The sequence below is a fragment of the Chiloscyllium plagiosum genome, chromosome 22 (assembly GCF_004010195.1).
Source record: "Chiloscyllium plagiosum isolate BGI_BamShark_2017 chromosome 22, ASM401019v2, whole genome shotgun sequence".
Classification (NCBI taxonomy): domain Eukaryota; kingdom Metazoa; phylum Chordata; class Chondrichthyes; order Orectolobiformes; family Hemiscylliidae; genus Chiloscyllium; species Chiloscyllium plagiosum.
In genome coordinates this window covers 18106930-18124878 of record NC_057731.1, presented here as the reverse complement: position 1 = coordinate 18124878, position 17949 = coordinate 18106930, and the positions used below count along the sequence as shown (strand labels likewise).

Genomic DNA, 17949 nt, shown 5'->3' with positions numbered 1-17949 from the left:
TGCGGTGGAGGGCACCGTCGGCCACGTCGGGGGGGAAATTGCGGTCTTTGAAGAAGGAGGCCATCTGGGTTGTACGTTTTTGGATCTGGTCCTCCTGGGAGCAGATGCGGCGGAGTCGAAGGGATTGGGAGAATGGGATGGCGTTTTTACAGGGGGCAGGGTGGGAGGAGGTGTAGTCCAGGTAGCTGTGGGAGTCGGTTGGTTTGTAGTAGATGTCCGTGTTGATTCTGTCGCCTGAGATAGAAATAGAAAGGTCGAGGAAGGGGAGGGAGGAATCTGAGACTGTCCAGGTGAATTTGAGGTCGGGGTGGAAGGTGTTGGTGAACCCAGATGGCCTCCTTCTTCAAGGACTGCAATTTCCCCCCCGACGTGGTCGACGATGCCCTCCACCGCATCTCTTCCACTTCTCGCTCCTCCGCCCTTGAACCCCGCCCCTCCAACCGCCACCAGGACAGAACCCCACTGGTACTCACCCACCAGCCTGCAACTGAATCTCCCTGATAAGAAGGATTCAAGATTGGCCTTTGGCAGCTGTCATTGGGATTGTTGTGGAATACCGAGGGAGTTTTTAACCCAATTGTCAGCAGCAGCACTTAGTAGCATCTACTAAATGCTGGTAGATAGTGCAATTTAGCACAGGAATCCTTCAACAAATATTAGACCATGACCTAGTATATGCAAGATGCCTAATTTTTTTGTCACGTGATTTATAAATGGGCACAGCATGTTCAGTAGTAAACTGAAAGCTGATGCTGATTAGATATAGGCCATCCCACTGTAAAACCGTGACAGGACAAAATTGTTTATCACGAGAAACAAGTGCGTTAGATACCAGTTTCTGCACCTTCCATAGTACAGAAGTTGTATGAGGAAATCTACAGACTCTTAACCCTACCATACGTCATTCATTTTCCCCATGTGTCTGTTTTCATTAATGCCACTTCACATTTAGCATTTTCAACTAGTTATAGACTGCTGCTGTTTATTGGATAACAATTGCTGAATGGATAACCCAATTGCTGTGTTTTGCGACTGCAAATGGAACTAATTCACATTTGGTGAATTTTAATTTCTAGGTAGAATTTGGTATTTGGTTACATCTGAGCAGTTTACCTGCAAATGACAATACAAAGAACAAAAAGTGAAGAACAAAAGAACAAAGAATAAAGAACAGCATAGCACAGGAGCGGACCCTTTGGCACACCAATGTCTTTCCAAACTAAAAACCTTTTGCCTCTACACAATCCAAATCACTCTATTCCCTGCCTATTCATCTAACTGTCAAAACACCCCTTAAACATAGCTACTATACCCATCTTCACCACCCCTTCTGGTAGCTCATTCTAGATATTTACCACTCTATGTAAAAGCATGCCTCTCACAACTCATTTAAACTTACCCCTTTTAACTCAAACTAATGTTCCCTAGCAATTGATATTTCTACACTGGGAAAAAGACTCTGACTATCCATTCTATTTGTGCCTCTTAATGTTGTAACTTATCAGGTTGCCCCTCATCCTTTGACATTCAAGTGAAAACAAACCAAGTTTGTCCAATCTCTCCTCATGGCTAACATCTTCCAAAACAGGCAACATCCTGGTGAACCATTTCTGTACCCTCTCCAAAGCCTCCACATCCTACTGTAGTGTGGTGACCAGAACTGTACACAATATTCCAAATATGGCCTAACCCAAAGTTCTATACAGCTGCTTCATGACTTACCAATTTTTATAGTCTATGACTGATGAAGGCAAGCATGCTATATATTTTCTTGACGACCTTATCCACTCGTGTTGCTACTTTCAGGGAACTGTGGACCTGTGCCCCTTGACCCCTGTGTAGTTTGATGTTACTAAGAGTTCTGGTATTTATTGTATACTTTCAAAATGCATCACCTCGCATTTGTCCAGATTAAACTCCACCTTTCATTTCTCTGTTGAAGTCTCCAGTTTATCTACATTCTGCTGCATCCTTTGGTAATATTCCTCACTATCCACAGGTCTCCCAACCTATGTGACATCTGAAAACTTACTAATCAGGCCACTTGTATTCTTCCCTAAATCATTTATATATATATTACAAACAACAATGGGACAAAGCACTGTTCCCTGCAGAACATCACTGCTCAGATCTCCAGTCTGAAAAATACCCTTCAACCTCTACTCTATGTCTTCTATAACCATACCATTTCTATGTCCATTCGACTAATTTATTGTGGACCACATGACTTTACCTTTTGTATCAGTCTGCCATGAGGGACCTTGTCAAAGGTCTTGCTGAAGTCCATATTGACAACATTTCCCTCCGTGCCCTCATCAATCTGCCTTGTCACTTCCTCAAAAAACTCAATCAAGTTTGTGAGACACAATCTTCCCTGCTCAAAGCCATGCTGCCTATTGTTAATAAGTTTGTATTTTTCCAATCATGAGTAAATCCTGTCCTTAAGAATCTTCTCCAAAAATTTCCCTACCACCCACATAAGGCTCACCAGCCTGTAATTTCCTAGATTATCCCTGTTGCCCTTCGTAAACAAAGGAACAACATTGGCTATTCTCCCATTCTCTCGGACCTCTCTTGCAACTAACGAGGATACAAAGATTTCATACAAGGCCTCAACAATTTCTTCACCTGCCTCCCTCAGCATTCCAGGATAGATCCCATCAGGTCTGGGGATTTGTCTACCTTAATGCTTTTTAAAACATCTATTGCTTCCTTGTTTTTTAGATTGGCATTTTCCAGAATACCAACATTCCCCTCTTGAGACTCACCACCCACCATGACTTCCTCCTTTGTGTAGAACGTTGCAAAGTATTCTTTAAGGACCTCACCCACTTCTTCCAGCTCCACGCACAAATTCCCTCCTTTGCCCCTGAGTGGACCCACCCTTTCCCTAGCTATTCTCTTGCTACTTACATATGTTTAAACCATGTTGGAATTTTCCTTAATCTTGTTTGCCAAAGACATTTCATGGTCCCTTTTAACCCCCGTAACTAATTGTTTGAGTTCTTACATGTTTCTTTGTATTCTTTGAGGGCTCTGTCTGTCTTCAGTTTCCTAAACCTTACATATGCCTCCTTTTTCTTTTTGACTAAGCACTCAATATCCCTTTTGGGTTCTCGAACCATGCCATCCTTATCCTTAATTTTTGCAGGAGTACGTTGGTCCTAATCTCTAATCAACTGGCATTTAAAAGATTCCAACAATCTAGATGTGGATTTACCCTCAAAAAGTCACCCCCAGTCTCCATTCCCCAGTTCCTGCCTAATAAGGTAGTTAGCCTTCCCCCAGCTGATTCTTTCACCAAAGGATTACTCTTAACCTTATCTGTAAGTAATTTAAAATTTACAGAATTATGATCATTGTTTCCAAAATGGTCCCCCACTGAAACTTTGAAAACTTGAACAAGCTCATTCTCTAATACCAGGTCCAATATGTTCCCTTCCCTAGTTGGATTATTTGTATTTTGTTTCAAAAAACCATCCTGGACACACCGAAAAAATTCTCCCTCATCCAAGTCCTTGGCATCAAGCAAGGCCCAGTCAACATGAGGGAAGTTAAATCACCCACCAAAACAACCCTCTTGTTTTCATATTTTTCAGTAATCTGTCCACATATCTGTTGTTCTATCACCCGCTAGCTATTGGGAGGCCTGTAGTACAGTCCCATCAAAGTGATGCACCCTTCCTATTCCTGAACTCTACCCATATGACCTCACTGGATAAGCCCTCCATGTGGCTGTGATATTTTCTCTCATCAGTAATGCAACTCCCACAACGCTATTACATCCCTCTCTATCATGCCTGAAACATCTTTAGCCTAGTTGCAATCTTGTCCGTCTCTCAGCTAAGTCTCTGTAATACCTACATCATAGTTATATGGTAATGTGTTGTAAAACCCTATTATAAATTCAATCTATATTATGAAGGATTTTTATTAAATGTAAATCAATTGAACACTGTAGAAGATCATAGAAAGTCCACATGATAACATAGAAAAAACTGAAACAGTTTTCTTCGGGCTCAATCTTACATAGATTGGCAGAGTATTAATTTCATGAAGGGTTTTACTCTGTGAGGCCTAGTGTGTTTCCTCATCCCACACTTGACCATTAATGACCTACTCCAATGCTATAGCACTCCTCTTGTCCAATGCTACCTGGATTCTACCAATCATCGTAACCAGAAGAAATCACCACTGTTGGGATGTGCACCCAAGTAAGTTCTGGCAGTCCAGAGTTGCACTCTGACCTCAAATCTAGGAGAGAGGGAATGCTGGCATCCACTTTCCGCAGGGGGAACCTGGAGGCCCTGGTGGATGGGACAGTGCAGAGTAAGAATGTCCTCTTCCTCCAGGACTGACAATAGACACAAGAATCTGTCAGGCAGAGGTAGGTACTACAACACCACTCTGATCTTGACAAGAATCTGCTGTCCAGTTCAAGATAGCCATCTGGATTAGTGTGGTCTCAGCTGTGTGGAGCAACAATATCAGTGTCAGAAGAAGGTCAATTACCTCCTCTGCTCTACAAGGGGTAGTGCCACCATCTTCTCCCCGCTACCTTACATTCACTCTATCTCTGTTACTGCACCCACTACCCAATAAGCCTCATGCTCTGCCACTTTCCCTAACTGAGTGTAACATCTTCCCTCAATCATTCTCATCCAGTCAGCCATCTCTATACCATTAACTCTGCATGGTTACCACATCTCCTACTCACTCATCAGGACACCTCCCTAATTCTCCCCCACCTGCACCAGCACTAACAGCTCGAAAAAGCTGGGTCACCCTCTTATAGCTCACTCAATCCATTCCTTTCTCTCATTGCAGTAGAAAACAACTTAATGGAGGATAGAATGAGCCATGATGGGTGGTGTGCTGCCCAACAAAGCACTGCACCCGGAATTTGGAGTGGCTTCTGATTGCCCCAAGGGGAACCAAAGTGTGTCCAATTACCTGCCCTTGACTTACTGCCTGAGTGAAGGGGGTTTCCTTTGATCTAATGGAGCACTATTCCTGTCTGACTTTGAAACATGGTCGTTTGGTAGATCCCCAACCAGTGTTTCAGCTGCTGGTACATGGTGCAGCTGTGCGATGGTGACATACAGTAGGAAATCCACCCCCTTATCTGTTTACTGCTGACACCCATGACATGCTGCCTGTCCTTGAGTCAGCACCGAAAGGCAACTCATGGCAAGGTAAGGCCGGGCAGGGCAGAGCTGCAATAGGCACAAGGTGAGTGAATGCTACGAGATTCTGCAACAAAGTTAGGGTAAGCAACCCTGAGGTGCAGCCTGATCCAATCCACGATCTGGTTGCCTGTCCAAGCATAGCGCACGTGCAGCAACCTTCCAATGAAAGGGGCTAGTATGCTTCAAAGTGCAGCAGTGAAGAGTAGAACCATTCTGTAAAGATTCAGAGATGGGTCATGAGGGTGCAGACAGGCTGGATGTCTTGTGTTGGATGTCTTGGCTGTGGACATGGGTATATGCAGCACTGTCCGTGGAGTGTGCCCTGAGATGTTGGTGCTGGCTGTCCAATATTAGATTAGATTTCCTACAGTGTGGAAACAGGCCATTTGGCCCAACAAGTGCACACCGACCCTCCGAAGATTTACTCATCCAGAACCATTTTTCTCTGACTAATGCACCTAACACTATGGGCAATTTAGCATGGCCAATCCACCTGACCTGCACATCTTTGGATTGTGGGAGGAAATCGGAGGCACCCGGAGGAAACCCATGCATACACAGTGGTGGAAACAGTGTGTTGGAGTCAACAAAATACCTGCTTTGACTTTCATGCTGGGAATCTATCTGGATGTGGTAGAATCACAGAATTCCTACATTGCAGTAAGAGGCCATTTGGTCCATCGAGTCTGCACTGTCCCTCTAAAGAGCATCCTTACCCACTCCACCTCAGTAACCTCATGTTTCCCATGGCTAATCCATTTAACTTGCACATTCCTGGACACTATGGGCAATTTAGCATGGACAATCAACCTAACCTGCACAGCTTTGGACTGTGGGAGGAAACTGGAGCATCCAATGGAAATCCATACAGACACTGAGAGAATGTGCAAACACCACACAGACAGTCAACAGAGATAGAATGGGAACGTGCATATTAATGGGTGAGAATTGGTGATGATGAGGGTAAGAATAAGTGATAATCCACCTTAATAGGCACCTCTCCACTCCCTTCTGAGAATCTTATTGCAATGCTCAGAATGCTGTTAGAAAGTGGAACTTGTTGACCCCCACCCATGGGAATGGCCTTGCTGGACTTCTTGTGCAATTCTTTTAAAATTCGCCAATATCATTCAGGACCTTTTAAGATTCCGTGCTTTGTGTCAGTCTTATAGCTTTTCCACCAAAATTCATACCTTTTCAACTATTTAAAAGTTATACATTTAGATTGTTGTTTCAGTTTCAGTTTTAGTATTCGAGCAGAAATCCAATGTATCTGTCCAGTGCTGACTTAATTTCCAAACGTTGTGGCCACATATTCAAAAATAATAGTGCTTTTAAACTGTAAATTTTGTCCTACATCATTTCTTTCATAAAATACTGTACCATAATACTGAGGTTTAAAACAAATTCAAAGACAACATATGGAACATTCGTAATAGATCTGTGGTCACCTATAAAAGTGCACTTTGTGTAAATTCCATCACATTTACAATATTTGGCATATAACAGAGAAAAATAAACATATTGGGATTTTAGACACCGATTTTAGGAGAACTGGTTATAATGGGAGACAATAATACATTATTATTTAATATGTAATTTGAGATTTCCAAATGGACATGTGAAACCTGCTCTCCCAAAAGACTATGAAAATTGGGTTAACTGAAATCTTCAAGTCTGAGATCAATAGCTTATTATTAAGCAAGCATAAGAAGGAAAATGAATCACAGATGGATAAATCGTGTAGTGATCAGTCATGTTCCAAATGAATGATAGAATTAATTGGAGGGACTAATTGATTAACGCCTGTTCATATATTCCAAAGTCTTAATCAGTTTCACAGTACAATATGAAGAACTAAGTAAATTAAAATCCCTTTCCCAAAATAGTTCCATTTACAGTTTATGTAATGTCATTTCACTACTGGTGAAAATCTGTATAATACTTGCCAATCTCAGTGAAGAAAACTTATGTTGCAATTCTATGTAAGTGTGCTTTTAAAACAAAAGTAAAATTTTACATGAACACTCCCTTTTCCTCTGCCAAAACATATAATGAAGATACAATTTATATTTGGAAGCTTATGCATTTCTTTCCCATGGCTCAATGTATTCCAAATCCAGGTGAGCAAAGATTTCTTCTTCTGTCTTAGCATTCAGAAATACATTCTGTAAAAGAGAAAAGAAGAATTTAATTGATAGATAATCAAAGGATATCATCTATCAAATAATACTCTTCTAAATAAAGGTTATGGTGAAATGTGCTTAATTTCTATGACTAATATATACATGGGAAGACTGTGCCTGTTAATTCATGATATAATAATGCTTGCTTTCTCTTTAATGTTAGCTATAAGATAAAGGAATAATCGTGTTGTTTTACCAGAAATCCCCATGTGACTGGACTCGGTAGATAGATTAGAGGGCACCTTCCAGCAGCAGGAAAACATAAATCCTGCAAAGCAGCCCAACATATACCCATTGGGCTGGGAAGATTAAACACTTGGCAGTTTCATGTGACAATACTGAACACATTCAATGCTATAGCCTCCATTGCTATCTGAGGAAAAGAACTTTGGAGCAGCATTCTGTAAGCTGTGTGGCCACTACGAGGGTCTGTGGACAGTGACTGTCGTGTCAATGCCACTCCCAGCATAGATTTCAGGTTTCAGATTTCGCTGCTGTGCATGGGCCTCAGATGTCGGTGCAGAGGAAAATTGGGCGGCACGGTGGCACAGTGGTTAGCACTGCTGCCTCACAGCGCCTGAGAACCGGGTTCAATTCCCGCCTCAGGCGACTGACTGTGTGGAGTTTGCACGTTCTCCCCGTGTCTGCATGGGTTTCCTCCGGGTGCTCCGGTTTCCTCCCACAGTCCAAAAGATGTGCAGGGTCAGGTGAATTGGCCATGCTAAATTGCCCGTAGTGTTAGGTAAGGGGTAAATGTAGGGGTATGGGTGGGTTTCGCTTCGGCGGGTCGGTGTGGACTTGTTGGGCCGAAGGGCCTGTTTCTACACTGTAATGTAATCTAATCTAAAACAAAAAAAATGTAGGAAGCAGGAATGTTATTCGATAGATTAATGATCCTAATAGAAAAATTCTCCTCACCTCTACCATGAACAAAATACCCTTTTTTAAAACTCCATGTCACCTACTTCTACATACTCCCAGCATCCACCCTGTCAAATCCCCTCAGGATCGGATATAAAAGTCCCTGCAGGGCAGAAAGAGGCCATTCGGCCCATTGAGTCTATACAAACCATCCAAAGAGCATCCCACTCACACCCAGGTCCCTACACTATCCCCATAACCCAGCAATTCCTAGGGCTAATCCAACTAGCCTGCACGTCCCTGGACATTATGGGCAATTTAGCATGACTAAGCCACCTAACCTGTACATCTTTGGACTGTGGGAGGAAATTGGTGCATTCAGAGGAAATCCACGCAGACGCAGGGAGAATGTGCAAACTCCACACCGGGTTCCTGGTGCTGTGAGGCAGCAGTGCTAACTGTTGGGTCACTGTGCCACGTTCTATATTTCAATAAGATTAACTGTTGCCCTTTTAAACTCCAGCCAGTATGTCCCAAGCTGGTCAACCTTTCTTGTAAGACAATCCCTTTATCTCACAAATCAGCCTAGAGAACTTTTTTGGAACCACTTGCAATGAAAGAAAGACTCTCCTTAAGGAAGGTGACCAAAATCATATGCAATATTCTTAGTGTGGTCTCACAAATGCTCTCTACAGTTTCAGCAATCCTTTCCTATTTCTACAATCCACTGCTCCTTGCATGACGACTAACACGACATTTGCCTATTATTTGCTGCACTATATGCTTGCTTTTTTTGATTCATTTCAAGGATATCAAAATTCTTCTGTATCACTGATTTCTGCAGTCCTTCCGTGTTTAAATATTATCCCGCTTTTGTACTTCTCCTTATAAAGTGACCAACTTTCATTTTCCCACATTGCCAATTCTCTCCTTCACGTTTAACCAATTGAACTTCCAGAGGAAGTGGAGGGTGCAGGTCGAGTTACATTGTTTAAAAGTTCATGAATAAGAAATGTTTGGAGGAATATGGGCCAAGCTCAGGCAGGTGGGACTAGTCTCTTTTGGATTATGGTCAGCATGGACTGGTTGGACCAGTCTGTTTCCATGCTGTATGACTCTATGACAATGACTAGAGTTAAGGATGACACATTCTCTAAGACAGGAGATATGTTCTTTGGTGATGAATTTGCAAAACCAGTACTATCAACAGATTCTGTAGTTTGCAATAACAGGATATACATTGTGGTCTTTAAAATTGAATTTGTTACCTTTATATTAAAATCACTCATCTATAATTATAGTCTTTGGAGTTGTTATTGGTGTGCTAATAGTTATCAGGCCTTTGCAGTACATTTCAGCTAACTAAATGACAAGTGACCAAAACTCCAGGATTGGCAGCACTACACTAGTAACTGTAAAGATCACAACAAAATCCTTTTCTGAATCTTAGAATAGTACCTGGACATTAAATCATCATCCAGCCATGTTGCGACTTCCTTCTTGAGCAAGTATTGAGCACCAGATAGAGTTAGCTGTACCATTTCAGAACTACCTCTAGCCTTCTAGCTGGCTTTCTACATTCTACTCTCTTTCTAGTCACCTTCCCATCTTACCCATGGCAGGAAACAGTTGTATCTTCCACTGAGCTCATTATTAAAGGTTAGCAATTAGTATCATGATTTGCATTTTTTAAATTAATCCTTTAATGGGAGATAAGGGGAGAGAGAAAACTGAAAGTAGTGTAGATAAGAAAAGGTTTATATTTTAATTTAGTTCCCAGTTTCTGTTGGCTTTAATGCCCATCTCTGCTTTTCCAGCTATAAAATGAAGATCAACAGACATCCTTAGTTCTGAACATAGGTAAGAGGAATCCTTCATTATCTGTTGACTCTCATATATCACATCAGCTTCGGTGTCCATGTACTTATTGTAAACACATTTTAAAATTTAAACATTCAAATATATTTTGAAAATGATTTTTCCACACTTTTGCTTTTCATGCAGCATACACTGCTCTGTGGCCAATGATAGATGGGCAGCTTGCCAGGCTTTTACTAATTAAAGAGGTGCAAGGCGATTCACCTTCTAATTTTTCTCTATTCCTGGTGGTGGACTTTTGCCTTGACTTAACATATCCCAGATGGCACTGTTAACATTCAGAATTTACCTTCTGATGAATTGCAGAACAAAAATACTTTTCAGAATTATGTGGCACGGCATACTAATAAGCTAATGAACTTTGCAACCTCTTCCCAAAATGTTTAGCACTTCGATAGAATACTACACGGTAAATGGAGCACATAAACTTTATTCCAAAAGTCAACAGAATCTAAATGACTCATACAATTGATGAGGTCCTGTTTATCATAAAATAGTTTTTCCATCACTTCCAATTAGCCTTTTAATTTGTGAAAATGTTAAACCCCAGAATTCATTGTACTAATAGAAATACCAAAAATGCCGTATTCAGTAAGTTATCAAGATGCAAAGGATGCTTTGAAAGCTTGTTTGTAGCTCGAGTTCAGTTTACTGTGTATTTTTTTATTCTCTAGACTGACGTAAATCAAAATTCATTAAGATGCCACTTTGTCAGAGTATACTAATGGGATGATACAGATTTAATGATGGCAGTCTGCAAGAATTTTTATTTCATGCTTAATGGAGGAGTCGATAATGAACAACCTGCCTCCTTTCTCACCTTGGTAATCTATTTATTCTAAGCTGGAACAAAAAGGATAGAAACATATTATCTGTCAATCAATTTTAACAAGTACAGATTGGTCTTGCTTATTGTCATTGCAATCCTGCCGTTATGTCACACCCCAGCTCAAAATCATAATCTTTTCTTGTTTTTTTAGAGCTCAGAATAATTACATTTATGGCTTGTAACATTATCATTATCTTTGCTTAGCTAAAAAGCAGCTGCAAAATATGATCCATGGCTTTTTGTGTGCCTCCTGTTTGTCAAATTGCCATTCATCATCAATAACTATAGTAAGAGTAAAAAGTGCTAGTTGATGTTTTGCCAGTAAACGCATTAGCATTTTTTCTACCCTTTGCATTGTGGTAAATGAATCCTTTATCAATGTCACTAATCTGCTATATTGTAACCTTGCATGTGCTGCATTCCCTAAGAAACGGCACTTTCATCTCACATTTTATTGTCAACTTGCTGTAATGAGTTCCAAATAGTAAACTTTGTGCAAAACAATCTGCATATCACAAGGCTTTTCTAAAAAGCAAAATGTCAATCACTTACAATTCCTGATTAAATATACTGTAATTTCCTTCCTGAATCTAAACCCAAAGTGTGATTTGGTTTCAGTTGCTTAATTCTTGCACGAGGAAACATTTTGAATATTTAGACTGCAAGTTCACTTTCATTATTTGGTACAACAAGGGAAAACTACAGAAAATTCATACAAACATACGGACATGAAATGACTCGAGTTCAATGAAGACTTCAAATAAGAGAAAAAAGCAAACTTCAAGCAGAGTTTCAAGACTGTTTGGACCCCCTGCCATCAGGAGACTTCTATGATTTAATAACAAAAATGTCAGCGAATGGATTAGTCCTATACTGCGGTCTTGTAATATCCCCAAGGAGAAATTGACGTTAAAAATGAAATAATGGTTAAAAGTGTTGGCCTGAAATTCTGAGGGTGCATCTTTTAAACATTAGAATTGAAATTCAAAATCTGGGAACTGGAGTCAAAACACAGGTAAGGCGGTCTGAAGACTACTATGACTTCACATGCTCCCCCTGGACCAGCAGCAACTCAAATACATATCAGAATGACTTGCCAGAGATTAGACAGTTAACAACTGCTGGGCTGTTGAGGAAAGGAAGTTATTTGACAAATACTTAGGAAATTACCGTGAAAATGATAACAAACCAATGTAAACATTTCTAAATTAAAGTATGGAAGATTGTACACTGGGTACCTGTAATCTTTTGGTGTACTGACAGCCACCAGTGCATACTCAGTAAATTACTCCTTGGTTCAACATCTCAAAAATCAGAATTGACTTACACCTTACATTAATTTTTCAGATTTAGTATAACTGGACAGAGATTCGTTGCCTCTCATTTTGTGAATTGTTCTCTCAAACCCCCGCAGTTCCTCAACACATACATCATCAATAAATCATTAAAGAAGCATCTTTACATGTCAATCAAGCTTGGGGAAATCGCTGAGTGTGACTTTAAGTATATTAGCAGCAACAAAGCAAAAGTTTAGTTGATATTTTTGACAGGGCCCAGAAAATCCATGGAAGCTGAACCAGATTCCTGGTCTTAAGGACAGGCAATGCTTTAACGTAAAGGATTTCTTTAAAAACTACGTCAATCCATGAGTTATTTTTCTTTTATTCATTTGTGGGACTTGGGCATTGCTGGCTGGCCAGCATTGATAGCCCATCCCTATTTGCCCTTGAGAAGGTGGTAGTGGGCTGCCTTCCACTAGCTGTGGGTTGACCCATAATGCTGGTCTGTGAGATTCTAAATGATATCCCAAAGTAAAAATGTACCTTTCTATGTTCGTATCTAAAGCTTTGAAAGAAGCTTCAAAATCAGTCTTGCATTGAAAACAAAACCTCAAAGTTTTGGAAACCTCAAAGTAAGAAAATCAGTAAGTCAGCAAGCAAATTGGGGCTGTGGTCGAATAGGTTTTAGAAACTCAGGGTAGGAATAAACGAGGGGATACTATCTTGTGGAGAGGGGAGAGGAAGGGGTGTGGGGGTGCTGCTGAATGGGCACAGGGGATCCCATAAATGAGGTACACCCACCTGTCAGTCCAAAAGCAGCCTATACTGCAAAAGTTGCCAGGTAACTTACCTTGCCGCCACCCACTCCCACTCCCTCAACTCCAATTAGTCCAGCCACAGGCAAAAATTGCGTTGGAGATGGAATTAGGCCAGTGGATAGTGTTAATTAGCTGCATGACAGCCTCAATAGGCCTGAGGGTGGACTGGCTGCCTGGTTCCTTGCCTGTCCACTTTTATGTGGGAGACAGGTCAAGGATGGGCAGGGAAGTGAGAGACACCATCTGTTTAGTTTCACGTACACCCCAACTTTCAATTATACTGGCAGTCAGGTAAGGGGTCCAGAGGTAGGGTCATACAATCCACCCTAATAACATTTACTGTGAAATGTGACAACGTATGCAAGTCATGCTCATATTCCAGAACAAGCGCAACAATGCGATTTATGCTCTGGGTTTTACAACATTTCACAGTCTCTCTGTGATCTCTCTGAGGTCATAGAACTGAATAAAGTGCTTTTGTATGACAAATATCTCCCAGGATGAAAACTTTTAAGTGTTTTCGATATCGTTTACAAAGCCCATACCCCCAAAATCAATTTGGAACACCACACTAAATTTTAAAACCATGCCCACTTCTGTGTCTTTATCTGCCTCCAACATGTTAATTCTTACCCATGTACTGGATTCAGTGATTCCCCACCAGACACTTGTTTAGAGAGCAGAAGAAATCTACTTTTCTATTCAGAGAATGTAACCCTCAGTCCCTGGCAACCCATATTTCTTTTAAATTTCTTAATATTTTAAGAGTTTATGGGCATGTTTTCATTTCTTAGTGCTGAGGCACATTGAGGTTTTGGCCTCAATTGTTTTTGACACTGAGCGTGTTCAATGAGCTGTAGACAGTTCAGCGCACCATCAACCCTTCAAGAACTGCAAATTGGATTTAAAGCGATTGAACCATTTAAAAGTGGCCACACACGGGAGCTAAAACACATTCCCTGCATTTCTGAAAACCTCATATCAGAAAAAAAACTGTTCAATCCCAATGGATGGCAAAACAGATGTAGGAATGGAGCATATGGACCACTGATTGCGTTAAGGGGGGATTGCTTCTAACTCACATGTTTAATTCGAGAAAAGCAAAGATTCTATAAAACATGAAGTAGAGAGGAAGATTGCTCTGTTTGATTCATCAATGTTTTCTACCTCAACAACAGCACTGCAGCACTGTTTGTTAGTATTCACAACTGTCGCTGACTGGGCCAACATTTATTGCCTCTCCTTAATTGTCATTGAACTGAGTGGTTTGCTGGGCAACCCCAGAGGACAGTTAAGAGTTAACCACACACGTTGTGCATCTGAAGTCTCACGTGGGGTGACCAAGTAACAGGTGATGATGGTAGATTTGCTGTTCCATAGGGCATTAGTCAACCAGATGGTCTTTTGCAACAACCAACAACGGTTAAATGATCGCAGTAGACTAACTTTGTTTTTTTAAGCATCAGCTTTTTGTTTAATTGACTCAAACGTCACCATCTCCTATGGTGGGATTTGAGCCCACGTCCCAGAATGTTAATCTGGGGTTCTAGATTGCTAGTCCAGTGACATTGCCACTACACTCACACCACCTTCCTTAGGCAGGAGATGGCAGGTAGACTCAATTGTTAGTGTAATGCTTCAAAATATTAGGAGTAGAGATCAGCCATAATCATATTAAATGGTGGAACAAGCTTGAGTGGTTGAATTGGCCACTCCTGCTCCTAGTTATTCTTATGTTCTTACCATTTTCCTTCTTGGGCATGAATGCCTCGCCTGTTAATCTGCTGACCTATGTGTACACTCATCTAAAAGTTGTGTTTGAGCGATCAATTTTTTACCCAAAATGTTGTGGGTGAAATCTATGCGTTGCCATTGTCTCAGTAGCTAACTGCTTATGGCAGTACTGAAGCAGGTTACAGAGTTGCCAAGTTGGAGACTGTTCCTACCATGTCTGAACCCCATCAAAACAAAAACAGCAAAATGGATCCAGAAAGTATCTTTATTATTCTCTGCAGACATGAGAAGCTGAACAGCCGCCTTTTGCACCAGAGTTTTGTCCGTACGTCGGGGCTGATCGAGACATGAGCTACCTGAAAATTTAAGAAACTTTTGGCAAAAAATTGGGTTGAATTATACATGAGATTGACTATTACATGAGCACATCTGGTACATTAATGTTCCATATCTGAATTAGGAGGAAAAGTAGACCATGTGGACCTGTCATTCAATAAGATCATGCTTGATCTGTTTGTGTTTGGAATTCCACATTCCTAACTATTCACAATAATCTTTGATCCACTACCTAACAAAAACAAAAGTCTATCTACCTGTGCCTTAAAATATCCAATTACTTTCCTTCCATTTGTATTGTCTACTGCAAGTTAACAAACATCATCAGCAACACACAGCTCACACCACCAGCTATAGAGTCAGCTGCTAAGGAGCAGAAGCTTGAGGAAGAGCAGAAAGAGACAACCTCAACAGCCTCTTTCTGGATGGGCAGTCCATGAAGAACTGCTCTGGTGGAATGCTAGGGGTGGAAGGATGAATGATTTCTTCTTGAGAGAGGACACCAGAGGAGCCATAGTCTACTTCCACTTGCCCAGGCACCACCTCAGTAATGTCAATTATTCACTGGAGGACAGGATGTTGTGATACCCTGCAGATCTTCTACACAAGCAATCAACAGAAACACTGGTAGCAGTGTAGATTATTATAGTAACCAGTGAACCTTGCATGACTTCAGTCTGAGCTAGCACCTGCAGATATTGTGTGGCCACTAATTTTGCTGCAAGTGAAGCATGATTGGGATCATGATTAGGTCAACCAGTATTGCTGTGAAGAATGGGCTCTAAGCCCTATGCAAAGCCCTTTGCCCAATTAGCACTGCAAGCATCCATACTTCTCACACTGACCACAGGCTTACTGATAGATTTCTGAAATCATCGAGATGTGCGTTACAATCATTAGCAAATTGTAGGCTGCCCCAAAGTCCTTAGCTAAATCCTTTGTAGGGAATTCATATGGATTTTACACCCTCCAGTAAACTGCCCTCATGTCATTCATGCAAATTGCACTTCGAACCTATCCTAATTATCTGAGCTGGTAGCTGCCATGAAGAAGAGCTGGCAGTGTATGCAAACTGGTAGCAGTGAGGAAGCATTTGAACATTTAGTATGAGTCCTGCTTGGTAGAAGTTGTTGATAGTTGATAGATAGTGATATGATGATCCAAGCAGTCTCTGGGACTAGATGCTCCATCGTTAGCTGTTGAAGATAGGCCATGAGTGTGCAGTCAGAGTGTCTTGCTGCACTGCAAACAGGTCGTTGACCCTTTAGACACTGACGTCCACCTGGCCCCAACTGCCTTCTGAGGATCGACCTGGAAAGCCCCCAGCCCTCTGTTGGACAGAAAGTCTTCCTGATCTTTTCTACTCTGCTCCATCAAGGTCTCCAATGCAGCTTTCAGAAATAATTGCTTCAAAATGCACAAGAATAGGACTGCTTTCTATGGCCAATATTTAATCATGTGCACAGTATGAACTCCTCCTTAGCCTATATCTTAGCTTCTCGACAAACCCTCCAGTTCTCATTTCTGATCCAGCAGATAACAATTTTATGGTTTTACACACACACAAACACAAAAGTGTAATAATAGTGATTCAATGTTACAGAAATTTGACACTTTGGGAAACAGCAAATAGTTGAAAAAAGTTTAACTGTTGCCTCATCTTGCTTTCGATTGCACCAGTTTTATTTTCTGTTCAACCTTTGTCTACTTAAAAGAAAAAAATATCGATAGAACTATAAAAATCAAAAATTGGTACTTCGTAGCTAATTAATCCAAAGAATACAATCATGCAAATGGAGAAAACATTAAATTATGCTAATCAGCCTGCATTTGTCTTTTTTCTTCTCTCTTCCTTGCCCATCTTACACATATTGATCCCTGAACAGAATTTGAAACCTTCCCCTGAGTGGGGAGAGAGGCAGTGAATGGGAACCCTGTGGTCTTCCTGACTTTATCCTAAATAAATCTGGGCAAAGGGCTCATTTATGGTAATTAATGCTCATTTAGGGGCCACATCAGCTACCACTGGTGCTCCTCCAGGAGTGAATAAGAGACTCACCATGCCAGAAGCTTGGAAAGCAAATCCTTTCAAGATTTAGCATGTGCTTTTCAGAGATGGTGGAAGGTGTCTTTCCATCAGAGGCCCTCAAGTGTGTGTTTGAGGGATTAGACATAGGGAACGGAGTCTGTTGAAGGTTACTCCCCCTTAGCTCTTAAGCCTACTTCCACCTCTCCCATATCTGTGACTCCTTCCCTGCCATACCTCCTGGCCTCCATCACTCATCTGTAACCAGGGTTCCTCAACAACCCTGGGTCTTGAGTGAGTTTATTACCAACAGCAGCCACTGCTCTCCCTGTGATGTTGTTGACCATTGCAGAGCTTCCAAATCTCATAGGCTGGCAGCTCTTAGAAGGCAAGATTTCCTGATTGGTGTCCCTTCCTCAAATGTAAGTGATGGAGTATACTATAAACTGGCAGGCAAGAACTCTTTCACCGCCATTAAATACTGCTCTCCAATACTCCTTAGCATAACAAGCAGATAGTCCAATGTTTAATCCTAGCCAGATAGTCCTAGATGATACTTCGGAAAGTGAGGATGGCAGAAATTTTTAAGGCATGAATATGCTGAGAGTTAAATTCCATAGAAGTGTCTCTACGTTGGAATGTAACACTGTCTTCTATTCTTCTAGTTTTGATGTGGGTATAAGTGAGTTGGGAACCCCATGTCAGCTAACCAAAGGGGAGACAATGACCTAGTGGTATTATTGCTGCACTGTTAATCTAGGTTTCCAGGTAATGTTCTGGGGACTCAGGTTTAAATCCTGCCATGGCAGATG

The 17949-nt window shown here is 41.2% G+C and overlaps 1 protein-coding gene across 2 annotated transcripts in view; it reads right to left on the bottom strand.

Annotated features, from left to right (window-relative positions):
• Nucleotides 1-6033: 6033 nt before the first annotated feature.
• The window catches only part of dntt (deoxynucleotidyltransferase, terminal), a 233541-nt gene continuing 221625 nt past the window's right edge, over nt 6034-17949 (bottom strand). For both annotated transcript variants that reach the window (XM_043712524.1, XM_043712525.1), the window contains exon 11: nt 6034-7357. In XM_043712524.1, the coding sequence (XP_043568459.1) occupies nt 7271-7357 (87 nt within the window). In that variant the 3' untranslated portion in view covers nt 6034-7270. The remainder of the gene's footprint in view (nt 7358-17949) is intronic.